The sequence below is a fragment of the Macaca fascicularis genome, chromosome 17 (assembly GCF_037993035.2).
Source record: "Macaca fascicularis isolate 582-1 chromosome 17, T2T-MFA8v1.1".
In the NCBI taxonomy this organism is placed as follows: Eukaryota; Metazoa; Chordata; class Mammalia; order Primates; family Cercopithecidae; genus Macaca; species Macaca fascicularis.
This window is the reverse complement of record NC_088391.1, coordinates 4,958,692-4,976,154: the sequence shown is the minus strand read 5'-3', so window position 1 is coordinate 4,976,154 and position 17,463 is coordinate 4,958,692. Positions and strand designations below refer to the sequence as shown.

General features: G+C 42.2%; 1 protein-coding gene and 1 long non-coding RNA gene across 2 annotated transcripts in view; both read right to left on the bottom strand.

Moving 5' to 3' along the window:
* Positions 1-4,099, bottom strand: part of RNF17 (ring finger protein 17) — a 113,020-nt gene extending 108,921 nt beyond the window's left edge. Inside the window, exons 1-2 of the mRNA XM_005585492.4 lie at positions 3,953-4,099; positions 704-798 (exon numbers count right to left, since the gene is read on the bottom strand). Of these exons, the coding sequence (XP_005585549.3) occupies positions 704-798; positions 3,953-4,082 (225 nt within the window). The 5' untranslated portion in view covers positions 4,083-4,099. The remainder of the gene's footprint in view (positions 1-703; positions 799-3,952) is intronic.
* A 5,328-nt stretch (positions 4,100-9,427) lies between these two features.
* On the bottom strand, positions 9,428-17,240 carry LOC102119794 (uncharacterized). The gene is made up of 4 exons (XR_006693576.2): positions 17,040-17,240; positions 13,407-13,444; positions 11,813-13,068; positions 9,428-10,179 (listed from the first exon to the last, which is right to left on the bottom strand). It is a non-coding gene; the product is annotated as an uncharacterized lncRNA (long non-coding RNA).
* Positions 17,241-17,463: the final 223 nt, after the last annotated feature.

Genomic DNA, 17,463 nt, shown 5'->3' with positions numbered 1-17,463 from the left:
ATAGAATGGCATCTCCACAAATGTATATTTGATGACATACAAAGGTTGACGGGCAGGCAGAGTTCAAAATTTGCTGCATGGATTGGTGGGCAAAACAGGGGCTAGGGTTTTTAAAGGAATATACACCATTAAAATAAACAAAAGATGTAATTTTCCACAGAAGTCACCAAAGAATCAAAATATGTAGGCCAATAAGTGCATGACTTTAGCCTTTTATTTTTCCTGGTCACTTTAAACAATTATAAAATGGATAGAAAAAGTTTCATCTTTTGTTAGGTTTGCTTAAAGATTCAGCAGCAAAATGCAAGTTTTTAGTTTTTTGTTTTGTTTTTTTTGAGACGGAGTCTTGCTCTGTCGCCAGACTGGAGCGCAGTGGTGCAATCCTGGCTCACTGCAGCCTCCAACTCCCAGGTTCAAACAATTCTCCTGCTTCAGGCTACCAAGAAGCTGGGACTACAGGTGTGCGCCACCAGGCCCAGCTAATTTTTATATTTTTAGTAGAGACGGGTTTCCCCATGTTGGCCAGGATGGTCTCAATCTCTTGATCTCTTGATCTGCCCGCCTCACTCTCCAAATACAGGCGTCAGCCACCATGCCCAGCCAAGTTTTAAATTTCTAACTAGCAGCATTTTTTACTACTGTAGTATCTTTACCATTAACATTAGGTTGTGATATGTTTCATCTGAAAAATTATAAAACTTACCTCACAATCAGGGCATACAATTGTGGTGCATTCTTCAGTCATTAACAAGCATAGTTCACAAAAAGCATGTCCACATTGAAGTTCACAGTGGTGACCTATTCATGAAATTCTTAATTATTATTTTGATGACTATTATTATTGCAACAGGGTCTTGCTCTGTTGCCCAGGCTGGAGTGCAGTGGCACCAGCTCACTGCGGCCTCCACCTCTGGGGCTCAAGGGATCCTCCTACTTCAGCTTCCCAAGTAGCTGGGACTACAGGTGTGTTCCAATACACCCGGCTAATTTTACTGATGAAATTCTATTGTGATTAAACTGCCCACGGTGTGTTAATGTTGAATGGGCAATACTGATCAAAGGGAAATTCAAAGAGGATCCTACTGTACAGGAAAAGATACCTACTAGAGTTTGAAATGGTTGACTTATTGAATATAAATCAAGAGTAACCAACTATTCAGGTCAGGAGGAAGAAAAATCAAGAAGAAAAACCAAAAAGAGCTATGTAATAGCAACTGCATTAATTCAGATAGCTATTTTGTACCTAGAATACTTTGAATCTGTGCTCTGACACATTTTATTTTGTTATTTGTAAATATTACAGTTAAATGGGCTAGAGATGAAATAGCATTTTGGAGATTTGGTTAACTAAATGGTATAATCCAGACTCCAATCTAGTTCTGTTTCCAAGTCTAACATTCTACCTGACTGACCATACTGCCATCTACTACTTTATATTTCCCATCCTGTGAAGTGGTCAAGAAGGGCCAAAACGGTGGCCAAAATGAGACACTGGCAAGACCGTGCTCTTAGAATTACTTAAGACATTGGAAAGGCCAGAAGCCAGATGCTACTATTATCACACACCCACAACTCACAAACTTAGCATTTATGAAAGGAAATATCATAACTTGATGGAAAACCTAATATCATGATTAAATGCTCTAAGAATTTGAAGTTTAAGGCCGGGCGCGGTGGCTCAAGCCTGTAATCCCAGCACTTTGGGAGGCCGAGGCGGGTGGATCACGAGGTCAGGAGATCCAGACCATCCTGGCTAACATGGTGAAACCCCGTCTCTACTAAAAATACAAAAAACTAGCCGGGCGTGGTGGCGGGCGCCTGTAGTCCCAGCTACTCGGAGGCTGAGGCGGGAGAATGGCGTGAACCCGGGAGGCGGAGCTTGCAGTGAGCCGAGATCGCGCCACTGCACTCCAGCCTGGGCGACACAGCGAGACTCCGTCTCAAAAAAAAAAAAAAAAAAAAAGAATTTGAAGTTTATAATAAACAACATTTGTTTTAGCTACATAATTTCAAAAGGCTGTCATTTTTTAAGTTTTGCAAGAAAACAAAAAGGGAAAAAAGCTAGATAAAAATCAGTCATCTTTTACTAGCAAAATAATTACAGAGTTCTTGCTGAATTATAATAATTGCATTAATTTTATTTATTTATTCATTCATTCATTCTGAGATGGACCACGATCTCGGTTCACTGTCAATTCCGCCTCCTGAGTTCACGCGATTCTCCTGCCTCGGCCTCCGGAGTAGCTGAGATTACAGGTGTGCGCCAGCATGCCTGGCTAATTTTTTTTTAATTTTTAGTAAAGATAGGGTTTCCCCATGTTACCCAGGCTGGTCTTGATCTCCTGACCTCAAGTGATCCACCCACCTAGGCCTCCCAAAGTGCTGGAACTACAGGCGTGAGCCACTGTGCCCGGCCTTGAATTTATTTTATTTTTTAAAAAACTTTACAAGTTTCCCAGCCAACTGAAATACCTGAAACTTGCTTACAACCATGGTAAATTTTAAAGCCCTATTTAACTTCCAGAGATAACATCGCCAAAGAAATAAAAACACTTATCTGTTACTATAAAATTTCTGATACTGAATAACTCAAAATAACTTGTGGTATATTACACCTTAAAAAGCACTTTCAGGATTCTATACACATAACCACTACTTCTCCAACTTAGTTTTTCTAAGCATAATACTAATGTATGAAAGAAGTACTCATTTTAGAAGGTTGTGTTCTAGAACTTTATTCCATAATTCTAATTTCATTCAAAAATGGAGATTTTCTACGTAACGGTAGCAGTGATCAAACCCCAAGTAGGAGAAACTTGGTTCTCCACTGAAATCACAACTTTTTCTGCAGAGGCTCACATCTCAGAGTCCATCTTGACAAGAATGAGAAAACTGATCGAATGACCCTAACTTTTAAAGTATAAACAATTACACCAGGTAATATGAATTTTCAGTAGCTCCAGGTATTTTAAGTTACATTAAAATAACTTGAATCAGCTGGGCGCGGTGGCTCACGCCTGTAATCCCAGCACTTTGGGAGGCCAAGATTGGCGGATCACCAGGTCAGGAAATCGAGACCATCCTGGCTAACACGGTGAAACCCCGTCTCTACTAAATATACAAAAAATTAGCTGGGCGTGGTGGCGGGAGCCTGTACTCCCAGCTATTCGGGAGGCTGAGAGCAGGAGAATGGCGTGAACCCGGGAGGTGCAGCTTTCAGTGAGCAGAGATCGCGCCACTGCACTCCAGCCTGGGTGACAAAGCAAGACTCCATCTCAAAGAAAAAAAAAAACTAATAAAAAAAATAAATAACTTGAACCTGTGATCACTTGAGTAGATTATAGATGAACAGACCAATAGTAATGCAGTGTATTTTTCCCTTCACGTATAAAGACCAACACACACACACAACACAAGGTGCACAAAAGAAACTATCATTTTCCAAACAGTGCTTTAGGCCAATGTGAGCCATAATGTAAAAAACAAACAAACAAACAAAACCCCACAGAAACAAAAAAACGCTAACAACAAAATCCAAAACCATTTCACAGTGGTCTACTTGTTACTCCTACAACAAAAACTACACAAGAAAATCAACTTTCGTTCCTTCTTCATGACAAAACAATGGGCTACAACTTACGTCTACTTTTGCATGAACCCGCTAACCTGCCATGTGAGGGGTAGATTAAAGTCACCCAGGCCCCCATCCTCCCGGCTGGAGGGTCGATGAGGCCTGGATGGGGAAGTGGAGAAAGCCGTGAAAGGTGCCAGGTGCCGCCCTAACCAACCCAAACACGGCCCTTTTGGGGCAGCTGCAGGAGGCCTGTGACGCAGTTTCCGGGACACCAGGATTGGATGCAGCTGAGCAAGCCTCACGCGCCCACCAGCTCACCTGGCCCCCAGCCCTCCCTCCAGGCTGCCTCCCCGCTAGGTGGGCCCTTGGGTTCCTCACCGGATGCTCTGGATACCCTCCTTCCACACCTGGTGCACTGGATGTCAGCGGCACCCCAGTGCTGACTCTTCCTCCCCATCCGCTGGTAGGCAGACCGGGAAGGCCCAGTCTTCGAAGGCTCTGCCGCCATCGCTGTCTTCTTCTTCTGGAACAACCGCCGAGTGCTAGTCCCGGCAGCCCTCGCGGCAGCAACCAATCACTGGAGGCCAGCACCTGCAGCTAGCCAAACAGTGGGCCGGGAGGTTAAAGCCCGCCCCCAAGCTTGCTCCTGATAGGGCTGGGGCTGTTTTCCGTTATCCTGGGAGGTACCACTCCTAGAAGGGGCGCCTTGTGGCCGTTAAGGGCAGTTCACTTTTACATTCTACCCAAAGAGTCACCACTTTAGCGCCTTTAATCATCACAAATTAAAATGTCGCATATTATTACTTACATTGTGAGTGACTTTATAAATAATAATCATCTGTATTGAAGCAGTCCCCTTTCCCTATTATGTGTCAGGGCCAGAAGCCCTAAACCTGTGTGCTGGGGGCATCCAGGGCTTGGCTAATAGGAGCTGGAGTGGAGAAGCTCATCAGTAGCCATTGTTGGGGTAGATGCAGTGAACGCTTTCAAATTAAGGAGTGCTCATCATTACTAACTGCTGTTGAGCCTAGTAACATACAAGGCAGAGGGCCGAGAGTGGTTGGGGATGTTAAGAATGTATGAACTAACAGGATTCTGCTTGAGAGGTATATAACTCCATTTAAAAAAAACCCAGTAACTTCCGCCAAAATAGCTAAGTGTTATATGCCTGACGTGTGTTAGAGATAATAAGAATTACTGCCTTCTGGGCCGGGCACGGTGGCTCACGCCTGTAATCCCAGCCCTTTGGGAGGCCCAGGCAGGCGGATCACGAGCTCAGTAGATCAAGACCATCATGGCTAACATGGTGAAACCCCATCTCTACTAAAAATAAAAATAAAAATAAAAATTAGCCAGGAGTGGCGGTGGGCGCCTGTAGTCCCAGCTACCCAGGAAGCTGAGGCAGGAGAATGGCGTGAACCTGGGAGGCGGAGCTTGCAGTGAGCTGAGATCGCGCCACTGCACTCCAGCCTGGGCGACAGAGCGAGACTCCATCTCAAAAACAAACAAACAAAAGAATTACTGCCTTCTGAAGAAATGAAGTCAGTATGGTCTACGGTGGTATGAAAAGTCTTCCTAGAGGATATAGGGTTTGCACTAGACCTTACAACGTAGGTAGTACTTATAGGAGTAAACAAGAAATAAGGGATTTGAAGAATAAAGACCACGTCAGCGAGGGAAGGTAGATGCGAGGGAAGGTAGACGGAAGACACAGTGGCTTCTTGAGAATTTAAACACCATTTAGCCAGAGTATGAGTTTCCTTAAAGTAAGCTTCTTTGGAGAGGTATGTCAGGGAAGAATTTCAGAGAATCTCGAGTGTCAGGCTGAGGAGTTTGAACTAGCAGTAGAGTGCATGACACGTTTTGTGAGCAAGGAATGAAGTAATCTGGTAGAAAGGTGGCAGGTGTATTTCAGACAAAACACCTGGAGGTGGCACAGTTGCCTTTTGCTGCTAAGAATAAAGCCTGCCCATATTCCTCATTTTCTTTTCTTTTTTTTTTTTTTTTAAGATGTCGCCCAGACTGGAGTGCAGTGGTGCAATCTCAGTGCACTGCAACCTCTACTGCCCAGGTTCGAGTGATTCCCCTGGCTCAGCCTCCCACGTTAGTAGCTGGGACATCAGGTGCGCACCACCACACCCGGCTAATTTTTTGTATTTTAGTAGAGACGGGGCTTCACCATGTTGGCCAGGATGGTCTTGGATCTCCTGACCTCTTGATCCGCCCACCTCAGCCTCCCAAAGTGCTGGGATTACAGGCGTGAGCCACCATGCCCAGCCAAATGTAAGTTGTTTTTGATAGTGGACATCTATCAACTCTAACTTCTATTTCTTTTTTATTTTGCCTAGTCATGGTAAAGATGCTTGCTCCAAAAATCAATCTTTTCTTCTTTGGCTCACAGAACTCAGAGATACAATATACAAATACCATATGCAATGGTACTAAAATTTAGTGGTTAATCCCTGGTAGCTCACTAAAAGGGCTATCACTTCTTCAACCTTTGTGCTTTGTATTGGGTGAGGTTCAGGTTACTAAGTGCTCTGAGACAAACTGATCTCCTGTATCAGCTTCCAATTAGAACCTTCTTCTTACACCAGCCATTGATGTCATATCTATGGTGTATCTGTTTTTAAAATATGTTTTTCAGATATCCTCATTATTATAACAGAAGTTATTAGTCATGATGTCTATTATCATAAAAAGTGTTTATATTATAGCATGATAACGCATGGAACAATTGATTATAAAATAAATATGGTAAAAACTTGAGGTGGGTGGTCAGAGACCAGGGGAATCAATAAAGAATAAAGGGCAGATGGAAAGAGGCAAAGAGTGGGGAATGAAATGATCTTCCTGGAAAGTTTTATTAATCCATTCTCACACTGCTATAAAGAAATACCTGGAACTGGGTAATTTACAAATAAGGGAGTTTTAATCGGCTCATGGTTATGCAGGCTTTACAGGAAGCATAGTGGCTTCTTCCGGGGAGGCCCCAGGCAACTTACAATCATGGTGGAAAGTGAGGGGAAGCTGCTGTGTCTTACATGGTGGCAGCAGGAGGAAGACCTCATGAGAACACTATCAGGAGACAGCACCAAAGGGGTGGTGCTAAACCTTTCATGAAGAATCCACCCCCATGATCCAATCACCTGCACCAGGCCCCAACTCCAAGGTTGGGGATTACAATTCCACATGAGATTTGGGTGGGGACACTAATCCAAACTATATAAAAAGCGAAACATCAGAGCAGGAGGGGATGTTTTATGTTCACAGAACCGCCCAACTAGAGAAGAGGAAATACAGAAAGCATTGTCATTCAAAATTTTATTTTGAGAACATTTATAGAAATACTATATAACAAAATATCCTCTAAAATATTTCTGCTCATAAATTTTTCCAACTATTATATGTTCTTTAAACTTAAGAATATTGTTGGCCAAGCACAGTGACTCATGCCTGTAATCTCAGCACTTTGGGAGGGGAGGCCGATGGATTGCCTGAGGTCAGGAGTTTGAGACCAGCCTGGCTAACATGGTGAAATCCTGTCTGTATTAAAAATACAAAAATTAACCAGGCATGGTGGCACACACCTGTAGTCCCACCTACTCGGGAGGCTGAGGCAGGAGACTTGCTTCAACCTGGGAGGCAGAGGTTGCAGTGAGCCAAAATCACACCACTGCACTGCAGCCTGGGTGACAGAGTGAAACTCCGTCTCAAGAAAAAAAAAAAAAAAAAGAATAATATTGTCTTGGCAGAGTCCTGAATATGATTATATGTTTATTGAGTACAGTAGAATTTCAGCATGGGATTTATAGTTAGGAAGAATAAAGCGCAGATGGGGAGGGATGAAAGGTGTGAATCAAGGACCTTTCTGTATTTCTTTTACTTCCTTTTTTCCTAGAATCTAACACAGAAGATATGAATTCGCCATTTCATTGTGGAATACGGCTTTCATTCTTGTTCTGGAACATGGCAACAATCATTCTTCAATTAGATCTAAATGATTGAATTGCAAGGTGAACTGTCTTGGTGGCTAATTCATCTTCCCTCATCTCCAGCACCCTCTTTTCCCAATATCAAGCCATGTTCTTTTGTAAGGAACTGTATCTACTGTCAAGTGGCCTGGAAATTAAGAGGTCCAGTGTGTCTTCCAAGTCCTTGTTTCTATTTGGTATCATGATGTCTTTCACTGCTACCCCACCGATCTGTTTTCCAAGGCTATACAGAGGAGGACTGCAAAAATGAAGGGAATGGCAGAACAATGTTACATATGGGGGAAGGCTTCGGTCGATTTTAAGTTATTCAGGAACTAGTTTTCTAGCTAATGGGTTGTCAAATTCTTTGCATCAGAAGCTTTTATCTGGTTGGTAGCTTTTAGGTGAGCTCTGTACTGACTAGCAATGGAAAGGGAACAGATGCCACAAGGACCTGCTTGAAAACCAACATCAACCTCCAGAAGTGGATCTGAGTGGTTTGATTTATGCCCATGACATACCCAAGTCTGGAGAAAGTAAGTTCAAAGGAGGACAAAAATGTATGTAAACTGAGCAATAAAGGAAAAAAAAAACCAACATAATTCAAGGTATACATTTTTTGGCTTTACTATGACTTCCACAGACACAGAAAACAAGGAAGAATTATAATCAATTTATTTGATCAGCTCAAGAAACTATATTTTTTCATATAGTCAATTTTTAATCTTTATTTTAGCAGACAATATGTAATTTCTTCTACTAATAATTTCTGCTATTTATAAAGTTTATGCTAAACATTTGATGTTTCATATATTCATATATTACTTTTTGGCACTCACTAAAAATGTCACCAGTTGGCTAATGTCTGTCAGAAAATCTTCCCTATTTTTATGACATTATATTATAAAAAGTAAAATAGATATTTATGTGTGACTTTACCAATCAAAAGCATGATATTAAATGGGTAGATTCAGGAAATGAGTTAAGCTACTGAAGAGAGAAGATACTTATTTAATGCCAGTAATTAATTCAATACACAGAAAATGACTAAATTCCACAACTATTTACAACATTAAAATAATGTAAATTGTTACTTGTAAGTAATAGCAAAACATGTTGAATAATGGTGATTTCAAATGTTTGCTTTGCATACTATTTTAACTAGGAATGACTTTACCTATAACCAAAATATGACTACTGAAGGTAAAACAACATAATTATCTAAACCTATATAGCAATACTATAAAGCAATATTAGACCCATGAATAAAGTAATTTGGCTCCTTGTGGGCATTTTTTTATGACCTGTAGGAACACCTTATAAAGTAACCTAGAAAGGAAAATGTGATTAAATTCTATTGCATTTGACAATTAATAGAACACCTTGTCCAAAGTCTAGGCAGAAAATTTCAGAGACAAAACTTTTCAGAAAAACAAAACTTAATCCTTTGCAAAAACTTTCAGAAGTAAAAAGCAAGTATTTTCCAAAACTCTATCAGGGTGAATTCAACATAAAAGAGCTTAACTAGGTTTCAAGATGCAGAGCTAGAAGGATCACTGATGTATTCCAGTATGGAATTTATTACATATTTATATGTTCTTGCTTAATCTATTCAAGGGCTTTCCCATAAACATATTCTAAAATATTGAACAACTCATATGTTCCAATCAGTGTGAATAAGCTACCAATTTGGGAAAATTTGTAATCATGGTGAGACAAACTCGTAACTACTGCTAGTGGCAATACCTATTGGTGTAATCTTTTTTGAGAGTAAGCTGACAAAACGTTTAAAAAGACACAGCCATGTTCATTCCCACTAATTCAGCAATTTCAGCTTTGAGAATACTTCCACAGGAAATGATCAAAAACCAAACAAAAATGAAAACTATATCATAACAGTGTTTATTGTTTATAAAACAGAAAATAGGAAGTAATTTAAATCCATATCAATCTGTAACTGGCTTAGGAGATCACAGTATATCAATCTGAGAAACATAGCAGTCAAGTGGAAAAGGACAAATAGAGATGTTATATATCTATATAGGGAAATGTAGGTGATATACAAGTGAAAACAGCATAATTCTAAATTATATGTAGTTCTCAGTATATGCAAATACTAGAATGTAATTATGTAACTATATAAATTATATATGGGAAAAAAGATTGAATAATGCAATCTTTTTTTTTTTTTTTTTTTGACAGGGTCTCACTCTGTCACCCAATTTGGAGTGCAGTGCCGCCATCATGGCTCACTGTTGCCTGGACCTCCAGGGCTCAAGCTATTCTCCTGCCTCAGCCTCCCAAGTAGCTGAGGCTATAGGCACAGGCCACCACACCTGGCTAATTTTATTTTATTTTATTTCTGCAGAGATGGGGGCTCACCATGTTGTCCAGGCTAGTCTCAAATCCTGGTCTCAAGCGATCTGCCCGGCCTCGGCCTCCCAAAATGCTAGGACTACAGGTATGAGCCACCATGTCTGGCAGCAATCTTTATTGAATAATACAATTGTAGGTAGAAACAGGGATGACTGTTTTTACTCCAAGCATCATATAATGTTGTGGTGGGAGACGTATACTTGTCTCCTCAGACGTCTTCTGATTGCATACCACCTTCGTGCACAGCACAAGGTCCTGAAAGAAAATGAAACAAAAGCACACAGAGATGCAGAGGCAAGAAACAGAGAGGCGCTGCTTGCCTTTCTAAAGGTGTTCTGATTCTTTACATGTGAGACCTGGCCTGCATGTCTAATCTTGGGGTCTGTGAAAAAAACAAAAGCAAAACCAAAACTCTTACGTCCTTATTATGAATTCCTTTAGTTTGTCTTAGACCAGTTTGAACTGGATTAAACCAAGAACCAAAACTAAGACAGGTTTAATAATTTCTTTTTTCTTTTCTTCTTTTTTTTTTTTTTTTTTTTTTGAGACAGTCTCGCTCTGTCGCCCAGGCTGGAGTGCAATGGTGCAACCTCGGCTCACTGCAGACTCCACCTCCCAGGTTCAAGTGATTCTCCTGCCTCAGCCTCCTGAGTACCTGAGATTACAGATGCCTGCCACCGAGCGCAGCTAATTTTTGTATTTTTAGTAGAGACGGGGTTTCACCAGATTGGCCAGGCTGGTCTCAAACTCCTGACCCCAGATGATCCACCCGCCTCAGGCTCCCAAAGTGCTGGGATTACAAGCATGAGCCACCATGCCCGGCTAGTTTTCATATTTCTGTCACAATCTTTAACTTGTGTTTTTTAAAAGAATCTGTACTCCATTGTACTCCAGCCTGGGCAACAGAGCAAGACTCCATCTCAAAAAAACAAAACAAAACAAAACATTTTTAATGGGGGACAAGATCCTCTATATTGATTTCATTATCTACTAAAAAGCCACAGTGGCCTAAGAAATTCCATGTATAACACAATCCACAATCTTTTGCTCCACAAATGACCCTTCTACTCTAGCTTAATTGGTCTTATTACCCACAGATATCCTCAGACCCATCTCAGGCCTAGAATTGCCTCCATCTCCTCTCCCTCAACTCCTTGTCTTTCTCCCAGGCAAGCACAGTTCATGGACTGACTCAGTCCCAACGTCCCTGGCCATCAGGTAGGGTTTCCCCCTATGCCTCTCCAAGCACTAACTGGCTCTCCTGCCCTTTGAGCACCAAACTATTCAGCACTGAAGTGTCTCTTTTAATACAGGTCATGTGTGATTAAGTACCAGGAGGTAAATTGTTTATTAAGTACCAGGAGGCCACGTGTTTCCAGAGCCAAACACAGCATCCCACACTTAGGTTCTCAATACAGAGAAGAACTTTTAGTTCATTTCTTCGGTTACATCCCCTATTCTTCTTCACGTGAAAATTTAAAAAGGGATCACAAATATTAGTCATCTGATTTATGATGCTTCAGAAGTTCTATTTTGCCAGAATCTTCTTTTTTAGCATCAACATTGTAATTATTATCTTCTTGGTTAGACTGGAAAGTCTGATTGGAGGGCCCCTTATATCATCAGTCACATCCCCAATCCCTGACACTCGTTAAGGAAAGAAATGTCCCTTTCAGATTTGACCTGCATGCACAGTACTTCTTGCCCAAGGAGAAGAACATATCCGGGCAGTGCCTGGGCGAGGGGGAGTAGCATGAGATGATGGGGGCTAAGGAGGGAGAGTGAGAGGGCAGAAGCCAGATTAAGTAGGGCCAGGCAGGCCACACCAAAGATTCTGGAAATGGGAAATGGCTAAAGGTCTAAGCAGGGAACCAACAATCCAACTTACATTTAAGACTACTCTGGCTGTCATCTGGAGCAGGGGTCCCCCACCCCTGGACCAGTATCGTCCCGGGCCTGTCAGGAACCTGGTTGCACAGCAGTAGCAAGCATTACCACCTAAGCTCAGCCTCTTGTCAGAACAGTGGCTTCCATCCACAGTGCAGGACAAGGCAGCTGCAGCCTCGGCGGGCCGTCTGTGTTCCTCCAGATGACATCCTTTAATTATCTTGATGGCCAAAGACTATCTCTTTGTGAATATATATTAGAGTTTCTTGATCCCTTCATCTGTGGACGGGCAGTAGATAAAGCTTTTAGGAGTCCACATGCCTGAGATCATGCAGTGTGGGACTTTCTCCACCAGGCTCATTTTCTTGGACCTAATGTCCTCTGGGTTTCTCCATGTGGCTGTGGATGACAGGATTTCCTAAAGCTTTATGACTGAAGCATATTCTGTGTGTATCTGTATGGCAGTTTCTTTATCCCTTCAGCTGTGGATGGACAGGGCTGCTGTACATTTGGCCTGTGCTAATGGCCATGTGGAAGTGGGGACTCTCCTGGTGAACTGAAAATACCACATTGACATTGGTGACAAACAAAATGGGACGCCTTTGAGAAGGTTGTACATCGCCAGGAAGAGATTTGTGGCATCATTCTGCCGGAACGTGGATATCTACGGCAACACTGCTCTCCACTGTGCTGTCCTATAATGAGAGTACATTCCTGGTAGAAAAACTACTTTCCCGTGATATGGATATTGAAGTGCTGAACAATGATGGAAACACACCACGTTTACTTGCTGCAGTTTGCAAAAGACAGCAAATGCTGGAATTTTTGGTGACAAGCAAATGTACATGCTGTTGATAGGTTGGGAGAAACAGTCCTCATGCCTGCTGTACATTATGGCTCATTAGGTATAGTCGGCATTCTTCAACAAAATATTACTGTCTTTATTCAAAATATGTACGTACAGACAGCAAACAATTATGCAATTTCTGGTGCTTTGACTAGCATTCAACAACAAATTTTGCAACATAAAAAAAGATACTTGAAAATGGTCTTCAAAATGACGATCCAGAAGCATCTAAGAATGCAAGTTTGAAAAAAGGAGGAGCAAGTGTAGAAGATTCAGGGAGTTCTGACGAATCTGCATTAAGTATTTCAAAGAACTGTGTGTTGATTCATGCCGTAAACTAGATAATGAAGACTTGACTTTTACTACCAAGTAGTATAACCCTGAGACTGCTTCAGAGTCTTTACTTGAACCTTTATATAAAAAAGAAGAAAAAATATGGTAAAAGGAGAAGGGCCTCCTGTAAAACATCTTTCCTTGAAGCCTACCACTGAAATGGAAAAGTCTGTTGTGAGGAATGCAGTAAAAAGAAAGGATGTACAAACATCTAGAGCAGAACAAGACTTAGAAGTGACTTCAGAGGAAGAACAAGAAAGGCCTGAGAAAAGTGAAAATAAATAACCACAGGTTGAAGGAGGAAGCAGCACAAAAGTAAAAAAAAAAAAAAATAGAGGTATCAGAAAACCTATATAATAGTACATCTGCTGACGATGATGGATCAATGCAACAAAGACAAGATGCGAAAACCTACCATCAGCAATTTCCTAGGAAGGAGAAAGTATGACAGGCCTGCAAAGAAAGCATCAAAAGAAAAAGGTCAAAAAGCGAACACATTTTAGGGATGGCCTTGATGACTTAATTTGGCCGTCTGAACAATACAAAATTATCTGTGAGAACTTCTTGTCTCATGGAGTTTACTTTTTAGGGTATTGAATTTAATTCCAGCTTTAGAAAGTTGTTCAGTAACTAATTGTTATCTTTTAACTCAAAAAAAAAAAAAAAAAAAAAAAGTGTGCCAAAGGACCTAAGCCAAACACAGCATCAAATAAAGGAAAGCGAGACTATTAGAGGAGCGGATATCTCAACTACAACATGAAAATCTGTTGCTTGAACAGCAACTAGATGGTGCTCATAAGAAAGGGGATAATGAACAAATAGTAATTAATATCCAAAGCTGCTGTTTCGAGAGTGAAAAAGAAGGTCTTCTAGAAGAGAAAAATAAGGAATTAATCAATGAATGCAATCATTTAAAAGACTGTTTCAGTATAGAAAACAGAAATCAGAAGGAGAAGTAAGTATCAAGAAAAATAAATATTTTCAAGCTTCCAGAGAGAAAATTTAAATATTTGGTTATGGCTACATGTTGAACCTAGTTGAATATAAAAATAAGTAGATGAAAAATATGTTTACCATACTGTATAATTCCATTTACATGAAACATCTGGAATACACAAATGTATAGAGACAGAAAGTAGATTAATGTTTGCATAGGGCTGGGGCTGGAAATGTGTAGTGACTGCTAATGGGCATGACGCATCTTCTTGGAGTGATGAAAATGTTCTAAAGTTGGACTGTAGTGATGGTTGCATGACTCAGTAAATTTACTAATAATCTTTGAACTGTATGTTAAAAGATACATTCTATAGTATACAAATCATGTTTCAACAAACTCTTTAAACCAAAAGCCAAAACTAAACAAACAAAAAGGAATGTTAAAGAAATCTCTGACAGGCCACAGTATGCCATCAAAATTATGTCACATGAATTGTAAATTTTATAATTTTATTTTTTCTGAACTAGAGATAATCTGAAGAAAAAAATTAATGAGAATTTTCACACCAGAGCAAACCAGAAATGATAGGTCAATGAAAATGAGCTTAAGGCAGAGTCCCTTATGAAAAACAGAGCAATTGGCCAGGCACGGTGACTTCGGGAGGCCAAGGCAGGTGGATCACCTAAGGTAAGGAGTTTGAGACCAGCCTGACCAACATGGTGAAACCCCGTCTCTACCAAAAATAGAAAAAAACTACCTGGGCGTGGTGTCACATGCATGTAGTCCTAGCTACTCGGGAGGCTGAGGCACAAGAATCATTTGAACCTGGACAGCAGAGGTTGCAGTGAGCCAACATGGCACCACTGCACTCCAGCCTAGGTGAAAGAGAGAGACTCCACCTCAATAAAAAAACAAAACAAAAAAGAGCAATTAATAACAAACTGGAGGTCCAGCATTTCCTCTCATCCTTTTGTCTGGCCATCAGCTTTTGGGTTCTCGATAATGGAAGTTTTCTCTGAGTTCAGTTTCTCTGGGTCCAACTCAATGATCTCATATTCCTTTTGAAATGAGGTATATAGTCAAAAGCTCATTGCGTGGGTTAGACATTGTTTTTTAACTGCAAAGAGAAAAAGAATAAGGGAAATTGATTCTAAAATCTTAAGCAATTGTTTTACTCAGAAAGTTCTAGACCAGCTGTGTTTGGTGGTACACACCTGTAGTCCCAGCTACTTGGGAGGCTGAGGTAGGAGAATTGCTTGAACCCGGGAGGGGAGGTTGCAGTGAGCCGAGATCACACCACAGCCCTCCAGCCTGAATGACAGAGTGAGACCCAGTCTCAAAAAAAAAAAAAAAAAAAAAAAAAAAAAAAAAAAAGAAAAAAGCAAGTTCTAATGTTCTAATGTTTGAACTGTGCTGCTGCCTTCTTTTCACCTTTCTGCAAGTCACCTGGAATCTCATATATTGCTGAGAATATCAAATCAAAATTGAGTAACAATAGGTTCAGTAATTTTAAAAAATTCCCTCATATCAAATGTTGTGCAAAAATAGATGAACTTAAGGGAAATAATTTTAAGGTGAGCAAGGTACACTTCTCTTCCAGTACATTTTAATTTTAAAAGGAATCTTGGCTGGGCGCAGTGGCTCATACCCATAATCCCAGCACTTTGGGAGGCTGAGGCGGGTGGATCACTTGAGGTCAGGAGTTCAAGACCAGCCTGGCCAACATGGTGAAACCCTGTTTCTATTTAAAAAGTACAAAAAAATTAGCTGGGCATGGTGGCACACTACCTGGTGTGTACCTCCCAGCTACTCAGGAGGCTGAGGCAGGAGAATTGCTTGGACCTGGAAGGCAGAGGTTGCAGTGGGCCAAGATCACGCCATTCGTTGCGCTCCAGCCTGGGCGACAGAGTGAGACTCTGTCTCAAAATAAATAAATAAATAAATAAGTAAATAAATAAAATAAAATAAAAAATAAAAACCTTTTAGTTCTTATTACACTTGTGAGGAACAAACCCTTGGCACAGATTGTTGCAAAACACTTATCCCTTAATATGTTTTGTCCTGTATCTCCACGGAGACATTTCAGTCTCACTGCAAGTCACCTTACCATTTTACTCGTGAGTTAAAACCAAATGAAAACACAAAAGGATGCAAATTAAATCTGCAAAATAAGAGATTACCAAAATAAGGCCGGGCGCGGTGGCTCACGCCTGTAATCCCAGCACTTTGGGAGGCCGAGACGGGCGGATCACAAGGTCAGGAGATCGAGACCACGGTGAAACCCCGTCTCTACTAAAAATTACAAAAAAATTAGCCGGGCGCGGTTGTGGGCGCCTGTAGTCCCAGCTACTCGGGAGGCTGAGGCAGGAGAATGGCGTGAACCCGGGAGGCGGAGCTTGCAGTGAGCCGAGATCGCGCCACTGCACTCCAGCCTGGGCTGGGCGACAGAGCGAGACTCCGTCTCAAAAAAAAAAAAAAAAAAAAAAAGAGATTACCAAAATAATTAAATTACGTGTGAAAAGGCTACACTAAATCCTTTTTGTTGTTGTTTTTGTCTTGAACAAGCTTCTGCCACCACCGGCAGTTACAGCTAACACACTTTTGTAGATTTTCTATTCAAACCCATTTCTAAGTCACCGGCTATCTAGGCTACGAGCCGCATGTGCCCCAGGTGTAAATCAAACGAAGCCTTAATTACTGCCACTTTTGATCAGTATCTAATTCCACCTTCTACCCTCATTAGCCGAGGGCTGTGGCTCCACTTGGTTGTGGAGAGGTTTCCCAAAGCCACAGGGTGTCATGATAATTCAATTCGGGGTGAATAATTCAAGGACAGGGGTGCTTTCTTCCAGGACCCTGACCCTCGCTTCCTGCCTGGAATCCAGAGCTGCGTGGTTCGCGGGCTGGAAAGAAAATGTTAAAGCCCAGATCAGTGCGGACGCGAGAGGCAGGAGACATCAGGTCTAGCCCGGAGCGGGAGGGAGGCCCAGCAGACCCGCCCCGGCAGCAGGGCCAGGTCCGACAGTGGCTCCGACGCCGGTACCCGGCCGAGGCTTCCCTCCTTTCACCTGAATCAGGCTGGGTAGGGCCCTGGGGCCTCGGTTTCCGTACCAAGAACAGCTTTAGTCAGCCGGGGGCTGCCTTTAGAGTCGCTGCGGCTTCCACCTTCTCTCCCGAGGTTTGTGCGTCCCGGCTGGAAACGCTGCGTTGGGCCGCCAGGCAGGCAGTTTGCGCGCAAACCGAAACTCAGCTAAGGGCCGTTCCATGGCGCGCGCCTCGCACCTGCTCGCCCAGAAGGGAGCGCGCCTGTCTGCCGCAGGGCGCCTCGCCCCGCCTCGCCCCGCCTCGCCCCGCCTCGCCCCGCCTCGCCCCGCCTCGCCCCGCCTCGCCCCGCCTCGCCCCGCCTCGCCCCGCCGTAGCTAAGGCCCCGGTGTGACCCGCGTCAGCGGAGTTTGTGAGGTCCCGGGGACCGCATGTACCTTCAGCCGTCCTCCCTTCACCCGCACTTCGACACAGTGTCACCTCCTCAAGCCAC